This window comes from Salvelinus alpinus, chromosome 20, assembly GCF_045679555.1.
Source record: "Salvelinus alpinus chromosome 20, SLU_Salpinus.1, whole genome shotgun sequence".
NCBI classification, from domain to species: Eukaryota; Metazoa; Chordata; class Actinopteri; order Salmoniformes; family Salmonidae; genus Salvelinus; species Salvelinus alpinus.
In genome coordinates this window covers 43244651-43257202 of record NC_092105.1, presented here as the reverse complement: position 1 = coordinate 43257202, position 12552 = coordinate 43244651, and the positions used below count along the sequence as shown (strand labels likewise).

Below are 12552 nucleotides of genomic sequence, written 5' to 3'. Positions count from 1 at the left end.
TGGTTTCTTCAGTACTGTAGGTTTCAGATATCCTGGCTGCAGTAGATTGCCAGACAGCTGAGTTATTGATGTAGGAGAGCTCTTGCTCTTGGCCCGGAGGTTTATCTTTATCTGAACGAGCGGAGACTCCCAAGCTATGCACAGGGCTCCCAAATCAAATCAAAATCAAATGTTATTGGTCACATACACATGGTTAGCAGATGTTATTGTGAGTGTAGCGAAATGCTTATGCTTCTAGATCCGACAGTGCAGCAATATCTAACAGGCAATATCTAACAATTCCACAACAAAACCTAATCTCTTACAAACTCCACAACCTAATACACCCAATCTAGTAAAGGAATGGGATGAGAATATATAAGTATAAAATATATGGATGAGCAGTGACAGAATGGCTAAGATGCAATAGATAGTACAGAATAGATAGTGAAGGATACAGTATATACATATGAGATGAGTAATGCGAGATATGTAAACATTCTTAAAGTATTACCCGATAGGGTTTAGGTCAGAAGTATTGCACTATATACAGGAAATAGTGTGCCATTTGGGAAGTACTATAAGAAATCTACTCCAGCCTTAATATACAGTGCATTCGGAAAGTATTCAGACCCTTTGACTTTTTCCACATTTTATGTTACAGCCTTATTCTAAAATGGATGAAATATTTTTTTCCCCCTCATCAAATCTACACACAATGCCTCAAAATGACAAAGAAAAAACAGGTTTCTATACATTTTTGCTAATTTCCTAAAATACAAAAACGACATAAGTATTCAGACCCTTTACGCAGTACTTTGTTGAAGCTCCTTTTGGCAGTGATTACAGCCTGGAGTCTTCTTGGATATGACGCTACAAGCTTGGCACAGCTGTCAGGTTGGATGGGGAGCGTCCGGGCTCTGGCTGGGCCACTCAAGGACATTCGGAGACGTGTCCCAAAGCCACTCCTGCGTTGTCTTGGCTGTGTGCTTAGTGTCATTGTCCTGTTGGAAGGTGAACCTTCGCCTCAGTCTGCGCTCCTGAGCACTCTGGAGCAGGTATTTATCAAGGATCTCTCTGTACTTTGCTCAGTTCATCTTTCCCTTGATCCTGACTAGTCTCCTAGTCCCTGCCGCTGAAAAACATCACCCACAGCATGATGTTGCCACCACCATGCTTCACCGTAGGGATGGTGCCATGTTTCCTCCAGATGGTATTCAGGCCATGGAGTTAAATCTTGGTTTCATCAGACCAGAGAATCTTGTTTCTCATGGTCTAAGAGTCCTTTAGGTGCCTTTAGTCAAACTCAAAGTGGGTTGTCATGTCTTTTACTGGGGAGTGGCTTCCGTCTGGCCACTCTACCATAAAGGCCTGATTGGTGGAGTGCTGGAGAGATGGTTGTCCTTCTGGAAGGTTCTCCCAAACCAAGGCTCTTCTCCCCCGATTGCTCTGTTTGCCCGGGCTGCCAGCTTTAGGAAGAGTCTTGGTGGTTCCAAACTACTTCCATTTAAGAATAATGGATGCCACGGTGTTCTTGGAGACCTTCAATGCTGCAGAAATGTTTTGGTACACTTCCCCAGATCTGTGCCTCAACACAATCCTTTCTCGGAGCTCTACGGACAATTCCTTCGACCTCATGGCTTGGTGTTTGCTCTAACATGCACTGTCAACTGTGGGATCTTATATAGACAGGTGTGTGCCTTTCCAAATCATGTCCAATCAATTGAAATTACCACAGGTTGACTCCAATCAAGTTGTAGAAACATCTCAAGGCTGATCAATGGAAATAGAATGCACCTGAGCTCAATTTCGAGTCTCATGGCAAAGCGTCTGAATACTTATGTAAATAAGGTCTGTTTTTATTTTTAATACATTTGCAAAAAATTCTCTAAACCTGTTTTTGCTTGTCATTCTGGGGTGCTGTGTGTAAATTGAAGAAAACATTTTATTTTATCCATTTTAGAATAAGGCTGTAATGTTACAAAATGTGGAAAAAGTGAAGGGGTCTGAATACATTCCGAATGCTCTGTATAGTATTCCAAGACTCCATCTAGAATAACTATTGATTTACATGACAGTCAATTGGGGGAATGCTGAATCTCAAGTTAGTTGTCTTGGCTTAGTGTGCTGCTTAGTAAATTACTCATGTACTTAAAGTAACCCTGCTAATGTTGTTGTTAAATTTCAGCTAAGAAAAATTTCAAGAGGACGGACCCTCCAAATGCAGTTGACACCAAGAAGCCATCGAAGCCGTCTGCCCCTGTATTCCTACGAGGTCTGAAGGATCTGAACGTCATGGACGGTAGCAAAGTCATCATGACCGTGGAGGTGATGGGTAAGAGAAGGCCTCGTCTCTCCTCCTACTAGGTCATATTCTTTAGGTAGCAAATGAAAGAAAACAGACTACCTAGACTAGTCCAATAAAAACGGCTTGTTTTTATATTCCGTTGAAAAGCATTTCGTGACAGTGTGCCACAATGAATACATACAACCCTGGTCGGTGTCTTGTGATGGCCCTTATTCCTATTAATCAGGCTGGAAAACTCATATCTTTGGTATTGTTTTCAGTGTTTTTAGCAACTCTGTTTGCTTTAGACACTGGTATTTCCTGCTCAGCCCCCCAGAGATAAGTTGTTTGGTTTTTGGTTGTTTTATGCATTTGCATTTCCTTCCAACATGTGACCTGAGGGGACGGGTAGCCTCTTGGAGTATTATCATTTATTATTATATCATCTTCCTCATCCCACTTCCTGTTTGTCTGAGAGGTTGTTCGCATGAGGCAGGAGTCACTAGTAGTATGGCGTATGATTTACGTTATTATTCTAGGCCTTTCATCATTTAATGTAAATAGTGATGGAGTGGGATGGTCTCTCACTATTTTCTTATGGTGATTTATGATAACAGTAATCCAAATGCAATTTATTCAATTAGATCATGCATCATACTTATGTGGAAAATGCATAATATTATGCAAGATAATTCTAAGTCACAGCATGTGTTATGTAACACAACCTGTCATAACAACATGTTACTATAGGGCACCATTCTAATGATTTAAATTACAAAATTGCATATTGGTTTCCTTACTCGGTAAGCAGTCTGACAGAAATCCATGTTTTGGTTTTGTTTACCTGGCCACTTTCTTCAAATGCTAACCTTTTAGCATGTTTGTCCAACAATCAACTTATTATCCCAGCAATTAGTATGTTTTGTGTTTCGTGTCCAAATTATCTTAAAGTAGCTTTATTGAGCTAAACGATACATTTTAGATACTTTAATATGATTGGGGCATGAAACAAGAAAAATGTTCATTTCTGGAATAATGACTTGCATTGGTCTTTGGACAGTAATGCAAAAAAGTAATTTGGAGACAGTGACCAGGTAGACAAAGCCAAACACAAGGTTGTCCAAACACAACCTTGTCCAAACACAAGGTTTTAATGTAAAATGTTGTGGTCGTAGGGAATCCTCATCCAGAGATTGTGTGGCTCCACAATGGAAAGGAGATCCAGGAGTCGGAGGACTTCCACTTTGAGCGGAAAGGGAGCCAATACAGTCTGTTCATCCAGGAAGTCTTCCCTGAGGACACTGGGAAGTACACCTGTGAGGTGTGGAACGAAGTGGGAGAGGTTCGCACCGAGGCCTCGCTCACTGTACAAGGTAGGCTAGTAGCCTAGATAACTCCACCTAAGCTAGCTCAGTATGTCTGGTTAAATATCTCTAGTAGGATGTAGTTTATGCCTAGGGTAAATTCCCCCAAATTCCCAGGTTTTCCAGATATCCCGATTTTGTAATATTCCTGGAATCAGAGAATCCGGAATAAGTTGGAAATCAGAGAATCTTCCAAGCAGGATTTGATGGAAAAAAAGTTACAGGAAAATCACAACCCTATTCATGCCATAATGTTGTCTCTGTCTGTGTTCCAGAGCCCCAGGACGGGGTGCAGCCCTGGTTCATCACTAAGCCCAAGTCCACCACTGCCTCCTTGGGGCAGAATGTCCTGCTGTCCTGTGCCATCGCTGGGGACCCCTTCCCCCAGTGGAGCTGGATGAAGCAGGGCCAGGTGGTGACCACTGGGCTGGACTATGAGATTCTGCAGAAAGAGGACGTGGTGTCGCTGCTCATCAGGCGAGTCCGGTCCCACCACGCCGGGGACTACGAGATCAGTCTGAGGTAGGCTTCTGTAGTGCCATTTGAGACGTGCTGGACTCCTTATACAGTAGATGACTCACTTCTGTAGTATCGGGAGAAGGGGCTGTCATTTACAGTATAACATACTATAAGGTAGTGTTTTTTAAGCTGGGAGGTCGAGAGAAGGTTTTGGGAAACTGAATGGGGAAAAATATTTAGTTTCCAAACATATTTTAATAAGCTACATATACTATTGGTATTTTATATTTAGACCTTTGCCTATTCAATCTGGTTAGCAACATAGGCCTACAATATTGGACCAAATTCTTCTTAAAAAACATCTCTGGGATTCAGAACCAAAAAGTTGCGCGTCTTAACTGTTCATCGTGACCAAAGACCAGTCATCTGCATTGGCACGCAAAGCTGGGCACACATATCCAGATTAGTGACCAGAAAGCACTTGTGTAAGTTACTGGCTGTATGTATATATATAGCTGTAACATCACACTGCCTTCAATACCTGTGGCTGAAGATGTAACATTCTGGCTAATTTAGTACGATATTTGTGACGAAGGCAAAAGCTACAGACAGACCATGCTATTCATCCGATCAAATCAAATTGTATTAGTCACATGCGCCAAATACAACAGGTGTAGACCTTACAGTGAAAAGCTTATAACAAGTAATTAAAGAGCAGCAGTAAAATAACAATAGCGAGACTATATACAGTGGGGTACTGGTACAGAGGCAATGTGCGGGGGGCACCGGTTAGTTGAGGTAATATCTACATGTAGGTGGAGTTTATTAAAGTGGCTATGCATAGATGACAACCACAGAGAGTAGCAGCAGTGTAAAAGGGGGGGTGGGGGTGGCAAATGCCAATAGTCTGGGTAGCCATTGGATGAGGTGTTCAGGAGTATTATGGCTTGGGGGTAGAAGCTGGTTAGAACCCTTTTGGACCTAGACTTGGCGTTCCGGTTCCGCTTGCCGTTCGGTAGCAGAGAGAACAGTCTGTAACTTGGGTGGCTGGTGACTTTGACAGTTTTTTAGGGCCTTCCTCCGATACCGCCTGGTATAGAGGTCCTGGATGGCGGGGAGCTTGGCCCCAGTGATGTACTGGGCTGTTCGCACTACCCTCTGTAGTGGTCAGAGGCCGAGCAGTTGCCATACCAGGTAGTGATGCAACCAGTCAAGATGCTCTCAATGGTGCAGCTGTAGAACCTTTTGAGGATCTGAGGACCCATGCCAAATCTTTTCAGTCTCCTGAGGGGGAATAGGCTTTGTTGTGCCCTCTTCATGACTGGCTTGGTGTGCTTGGACCATGTTAGTTTGTTGGTGATGTGGACACCAAGAAACTTGAAGATCTCAACCTGCTCCACTACAGCCCTGTCGATGAGAATGGGGTCGTGCTCTGTCCTCTTTTTCCTGTAGTCCACAATCATCTCCTTTATCTTGATATTGTTGCGGGAGAGGTTGTTGTCCTGGCACCACACGGCCAGGTCTCTGACCTCCCTATAGGCTGTCTCGTTGTTGTCAGTGATGTGTCATCAGGAAACTTAATGATGGCGTTGGAGTCGTGCCTGGCCGTGCAGTCATGAGTGTACAGGGAGTACAGGAGGGGACTGAGCAGGCACCCCTGAGGGGCCCCTGTGTTGCGGATTAGCATGACGGATGTGTTGTTGGCAGCCCGCCAGGAAGTCCAGGATCCAGTTGCAGAGGGAGGTGTTTAGTCCCAGGGTCCTTAGCTTAGTGATGAGCTTTGAGGGCACTATGGTGTTGAACGCTGAGCTGTAGTCAATGAATAGCATTCTCACATAGGTGTTCCTTTTGTCCAGGTGTGAAAGGGCAGTGGGGAGTGCAATAGAGATCGCATCATCTGTGAATCTGTTTGGGCGGCATGGAAATTGGAGTGGGTATAGGGTTTCTGGGATAATGGTGTTGATGTGAGCCATGACCAGCCTTTCAAAGCACTTCATGGCTATAGGCGTGAGTGCTATGGGTCGGTAGTCATTTAGGCAGGTTACCTTAGTGTTCTTGGGCACAGGCACTATGATGGTCTGCTTAAAACATGTTGGTATCACAGACTCGGACAGGGAGAGGTTGAAAATGTCAGTGAAAACACTTGCCAGTTGGTCAGTGCATGCTCGCAGTACACGTCCTGGTAATCCGTTTGGTCTTGTGAATGTTGACCTGTTTAAAGGTCTTACTCACATTGGCTGCGAAGAGTGTGATCACACAGTCTTCCAGAACAGCTGGTGCTCTCATGCATGTTTCAGTGTTATTTGTTATTATGCTCCCGTCACTGGGCAGCTCTCGGCTGTGCTTCCCTTTATAGTCTGTAATGGTTTGCAAGCCCTGCCACATCCGACGAGCGTCAGAGCCGGTGTAGTACGATTCTATCTTAATCCTGTATTGACGGTTCGTCGGAGGGCATAGCGGGATTTCTTATAAGCTTTCGGGTTAGAATCCCGCTCCTTGAAAGCGCCAGCTCTAGCCTTTAGGTCAGTGAGGATGTTGCCTGTAATCCATGGCTTCTGTTTGGGGTATATACGTACGGTCACTGTGGGGACGATGTCATCGATGCACTTATTGATGAACCCAATGACTGATGTGGTTTACTCCTCAATGCCATCGGAGGAATCCCGGAACATATTCCAGTCTGTGCTAGCAAAACAGTCCTGTAGCTTAGAATCTGCTTCATCTGACCACTTTTTTTTATTGATCTAGTCACTGGTGCTTCCTGCTTTAATTTTTGCTTGTAAGCAGGAATCAGGAGGATAGAATTATGGTCAGATTTGCCAAATGGAGGGCGAGTGAGAGATGTGTATGCATCTCTGTGTGTGGAGTAAAGGTGGTCTAGAATTTTTTTTTCTCTGGTTGCACATGTGACATGCTGGTAAAAATTTGGTAAAACTGATTTGTTAGCCTGCATTAAAGTCCCTGGCCACTAGGAGCGCCGCTTCTGGGTGAGCATTTTCTTCTTTGCTTATGGCCTTATGGAGTTGGTTGAGAGCGGTCTTGGTGCCAGCTTCGCTCTGTGGTGGTAAATAGACGGCTACGAATAATATAGATGAGAACTCTCTTGGTAGATGGTGTGGTCTACAGCTTATCATACCTCAGGCGAGCAATACCTAGAGACTTCTTTAATATTAGACATTGTGCACCAGCTGTTATTGACAAATAGACACACACCCCATTTTCTTATGGCGAAATACAGCTCATTCAATGCTGTCTTAGTGCCAGCCTCTGACTGTGGTGGTATGTAAACAGCTACATAAAATACAGATAAACTCTCTAGGTAGGTGGTGTACAGTTTAACATGAGATACTCACCTCAGGCGAGCCATAGCTCGAGACTTCCTTAGATATTGTGCACCAGCTGTTGTTCACAAAAATACATAGCCTGCCGCCCCTTGTCTTACTTGACGCCGCTGTTCTATCCTGCCGATGCAGCATATAACCAGCCAGCTGTATGTTGATAGTGTCGTCGTTCAGCCACGTCTACGTGAAGCATAAGATATTACAGTTTTGAATGTCCCGTTGATAGGTAATCTATTTTATTGTCCAAAGATTGCACTTTTGCTAGCAGAATGGAAGGAAGTGTTTTTTTTTCAGATAGGCTACGAATTCTCAGAAGGCAGCCCGCCCTCCAGCCAATTATTCTACGACTCTTCACACAAATCACGGGAATCTGGCCCTGTTCCCAAGAAAGCAGTATATCGCTTGCTTCGGCCTCGTCATAATCGTTTAAGGATAAAAAGGATTCTGCCAGTCCGTGGTGAATAATCGCAGTCCTGATATCCAGAAGTTAAATTTCGGTCATAAGAGACGATAGCGGCAACATTTATGTACAAAATAATTTTAAAAACAAGTTATAAGCGAACAAAATAACACAATTGGTTGGGGGCACGTAAAACGTCTGCTGCCTTCTCCTGCACCCTCCGCTGCATACAGATGGGCTGTATGATCACATCTGCTAGCTCTGGACTCCAGAGAAGTGACATGATATCCCTAGTTGATATTGGCTACTAACATGAATGACTTTCAGCTCAAAATGTTAAGTGTAAAATGTAGTTTATTTTATCTTGTGTCTTGAAAATGTGTGCTGGTCAAACAGTTTGAGAACCACTGCTATAAGGTGCTACTACCACATGTCTGCCTCTGCCAAAGTTGAATTTTAAATCAATGTTTTGATTGGTTATTACAATACATGGATTAGTGTGAGGGTTACGAATGTTGAAAAATTTTGTTTTTTAAGGCAATCCAAGACCGGCATCACTGAGACACATCACTGAGCCTCTTCTTGATTTGGTCTTAAAAACAAGGGCCAGTAGTTAAAACCTTCCCCCTCCCTAGTTTTCCATTCACCTTCTCATCCTCTCTCTTTTCTTCTAGGAACAAAGTGGGAGAATGCAGTTGTGTTGCCACTCTGTTGGTCAGTGAGGGTGCAGTGGTGTCCAGTGGAGAGCACCAAACGTATGTAGCTAGCTATCCTACTGCTTCACTGTCGCCTCCCCTCAGCCTGGACTATTTTTGCCTTCCCTGCTCCCCACTAACTCCCCCCTCCCCAGACCCTGGTTTTGAATCAGCTTAATCCCTGAATATAACCAAATACATTGTTTACAGTACCTTTTCCAGCTGTGCCATTGTTCAAAGTCAGGGGCTTGGCGGATGGTTGGGGGATGGGGCCCCGTTCAGAGTGCATGCCCTTATAAGGCTACTGAAGTCATCTCTGATGTAACATCAAGTTGAGTTGTGGTCCCCCCCCCAATTAACCAGTGGATGTCGGGGCTTTTAAACGACCACTGTTTTTTTCCTCCTCTGTCTCTCTGTGCTACTGCAGGCTTGAGCCTTGTCAGCGTGTGGGAGGAGTGGACGGGACAGTGCGAGGCAGAGGAGCACCGAGCAGCAGCCCTACCAGCAGCTCCATTCAGCAGCAGCAGGAGCCAGTGGAGTCAGAGGAGCCCAGCGCAGCCCGGGGACTCCTGAAGAGGCGCGTGGAGACCAAGGAGCACCGCGAGGACCAGATCCGCCTGCAGGAGGCCGAGCAGCGCGACTTCCGCACGGTGCTGGGCAGGAAAGTCACCACCAAGAGCGTCTCCGAGGAGGACCTGAAGGAGATCACGGCGGAACAGATGGACTTCAGGAGCCAGCTCCAACCCAGAGGGGTCAAGCCGAAGACCCTGTCTGAAGATGAGAGGAAGGTCAACGCTCCCGCGCAGGTGGACTTCAGAGCCGTCCTGGGGAAGAAGGGGGGAGCCGCGAAACCAGGCGCCGCTCCTGCCGAGAAAGGAGAGCCTGCAGATTTTAGATCGGTTCTGGCCAACAAGAAGAAGCAGACAAGCTTGGCGAACAACGGGGAGAGCCCTGCTCCAGCAGCAGCTCTGGCACCGGCAGCAGCAACACCCAAAGCTCCTGCTTCTTCCCCTGACAAGAAAGAGAAGGAGAAGGAGAAGAACGCTGTCAACTGTGTGGATGGTGGGATTATTGATAAGAAGAATAACAACATTGGAAAGGAGCCAGCGTTCAGTCAGAAGCTGAGTGATGTGAGAGTGGTGGACGGGGCTCGACTGCGGCTACAGTGCCAGGTGACCTGTGACCCCCCTGCTACTACTACCTGGACACTAGACGGGAAGGTCATCAAGCCCTCCAAGTTTATCAAGCTGTCCAACGAAGGTAAATGTGTGGCCTACTACTAAACCGACCATGTCTGCCTCCCAAATGGTACCCTATTCCCTTTTTATAGTCCAGAGCCCAAAAGTAGTGCCCTACATAGGGCAGGGGTATTCAGCTCTTACCCTACGAGGTCCGGAGCACGATGGTTTTCTGTTCTACCTGATGGTTAATTGCACCTATGTAAATCAGTCCCTGATTAGAGGGGAACAATGAAAAATCACTGTGGAACTAACTGGCTTCAAGGTCCAGAGTTGAGTTTTAGGGACATGAGGACTAGGCTACCATTTGGGACGCATTCCATTTCATTAATGCATTATTCATGTCTGTGGAGGCTTGGCTTCTAATATTAGAAAGTGGTGTGCATATGACAGACAGAAAGACAGTGATATGACTGAGTTTTCCCTCCTTCACCGAAGTATTACAGGCATTTGATATGGGATATGACGGGAACATATCCCTTTACATAGGGAAGTCGATCAAATCAAATTGTATTTGTCACACGCACCGAATACAAGTGTAGACCTTACCGTGAAATGCTTACTTACAAGCCCTTAACCAACAATGCAGTTTTTAGAAAAATACAATTTAAGAAAAATATTTACTAAATAAACTAAAGTAAAAAATAAGAGTAGCAATAAAATAATAACTAGGCTATATATAGGGGGTACCGGTACCGAGTCAATGTGCGGGGGTACAGGTTAGTCAAGGTAATTGAGGTAATGTGTACGTGTAGGTAGGGGTAAAGGGACTATGCCTAGATAATAAACAGCGAGTAGCAGCAGCGTTAAAAAAGGGGGGGGGGGGGGTCAATGCAAATAGTCCCGGTTGCCATTTGATTAGCTGTTCAGGAGTCTTATGGCTTGGGGGTAGAAGCTGTTAAGAAGCCTTTTGGACCTAGACTTGGCGCTCCGGTACCGCTTACCGTGCGGTAGTAGAGAGAACAGTCTATGACTAGGGTGGCTGGATCCTTTGACACTGCCTGGTATGTACTGGGCCGTACGCACTACCCGCGCCTTGTGGTCGGAGGCCGAGCAGTTGCCATGCCAGGCGGTGATGCAACCAGTCAGAATGCTCTCGATGGAGCAGCTGTAGAACTTTTTGTCATCGATGTCATCATAGCGCCGATATATTTTGTACTGGTTCCATGTAAAAACCCCTCTCATATACAACGTGGTATAAAGTGAGTAATAGAGTAATAATAGCTAATTCCCTTTTTCTGGGCTCTTGGGGGTCCCTCACACACACACACACACACACACACACATCATGTTCGTCCCAAATGGCACCCTGTTCCCTAAATAGTGCACTACTTTTGACCAAGGCCCATAGGAAATAGGGTGTCATTTTGGATGCAGACATCCATCATTTCAGCTCTTATTTCAGGCAGCTTGATGAGCTGTGGAGATTTCTCACATTGCCTGAGACTCTGGCCTTCCTGCTCCACTGTGTATGTCCAGTTACTGTGCAACTGTATGGGGATGAGTTAGTCCATAGTTTGTCCTTGTGGCAGCAGAGGGTAAGAGTTGCTCTGGTCCCATAACAACAACGAGTTGCCTCTCTGTTAGTGAGAGCGCAGCCAAATGACGCCCTGGACCAGAGCTAGGGGTAGGGGAAATTTTAACAAGATGATCAACAGGCAGTAGCAAGGTAACATAAAAATGTGGCACACTGCTCAACCCCCAGCTGTTATTTAATGTCAGAGAAACAGCCCCAAATCCCAACTGTCACACAGCCCTGTCTAGTAATGATACAATGGAATTATTACTTGGTGACCCTCCAGGTCATGTTTATTCTCACTTTAGTGTCACCGAAGGTCATGCTGAAGAATGCATAGCTTCAGGCTCTGAGAGGGAAGTTTACATTTCTCATTTACTTCATTTACGTCCCGCCATAACACATGAAGTATGTTAGTATGTTCTCATGGAGCCATAGGGTAGTAATGGAGGCCTCTCTGGCTATGGTTGTCTGTGTGTGTATTGGTGGCCACTGTGTGTGTCTATTGGGGCCACTGTAGCTAAGGTCCCTTGTGTGTGTATCTTTGTTTTCCCGCAGGAGGCCAGTGCTCCCTGACCATCGACAAGGCCCTGCCCGAGGACCAGGGCCAGTACAAGTGCCGGGCAGAGAACTCTGCCGGTAAAGCTGAGTGTTCCTGCATGGTGCTGGTGGATGGTGAGTTGTTTCAGGCTGACGTGTCCCTCTGACTGCTCCCCACTCCCATGGGTCCCCCTCAGCCTCACGGCCGCCCCGGCCTCAGCCCAGACACTTCCTGCAATTACAGCGGACAGATTAGCCTAGCTGGAGTCCCTGTTCCAGATTCCCACTGCACGTCCTCCTCCCCCAGCCCCCCCAGCACTCATTAACAGGCCTGGATCAAAACAATATCCAGGCACGCACAGTTCAATCCTAGTTTTAGATTCCCAAGCAAGTACAAATGAGTTTAACTTTCTCATACTTCTACTGTTGACGTTAATGCTAAAGTATGAGATACTGAAACATTATTTAGCAAGTATGATTCAGTCCACCTTAAATAGTCCAGAGCAGGGTTGCACAATTCTGGGAGCTTGTAATACATTCCCTGGTTTCCCTTATTCCCTCCTGATTCCGGGAAGCCTCCAACCAGGATTTTGGGAAAGCAAGCGAATTTATTGAAAGTTCCCAGAGAATCATTCCATTTTTAACATGAATGGTCCATTTGTATTAAGTACTTTAAGAGACAATGGTTAGCTGCTGTTACTGATACATTAAGTAGGAATTCAGATAGTTTATC

At 45.6% G+C, this 12552-nt stretch overlaps 1 protein-coding gene across 2 annotated transcripts in view; it reads left to right on the top strand.

Annotated features, from left to right (window-relative positions):
• The window catches only part of LOC139546922 (myosin light chain kinase, smooth muscle-like), a 95223-nt gene that overhangs the window by 59022 nt on the left and 23649 nt on the right, over positions 1–12552 (top strand). For both annotated transcript variants that reach the window (XM_071355879.1, XM_071355880.1), the window contains 6 exons: positions 2168–2314; positions 3442–3639; positions 3906–4152; positions 8505–8585; positions 8953–9785; positions 11838–11954. In XM_071355879.1, the coding sequence (XP_071211980.1) occupies positions 2168–2314; positions 3442–3639; positions 3906–4152; positions 8505–8585; positions 8953–9785; positions 11838–11954 (1623 nt within the window). The remainder of the gene's footprint in view (positions 1–2167; positions 2315–3441; positions 3640–3905; positions 4153–8504; positions 8586–8952; positions 9786–11837; positions 11955–12552) is intronic.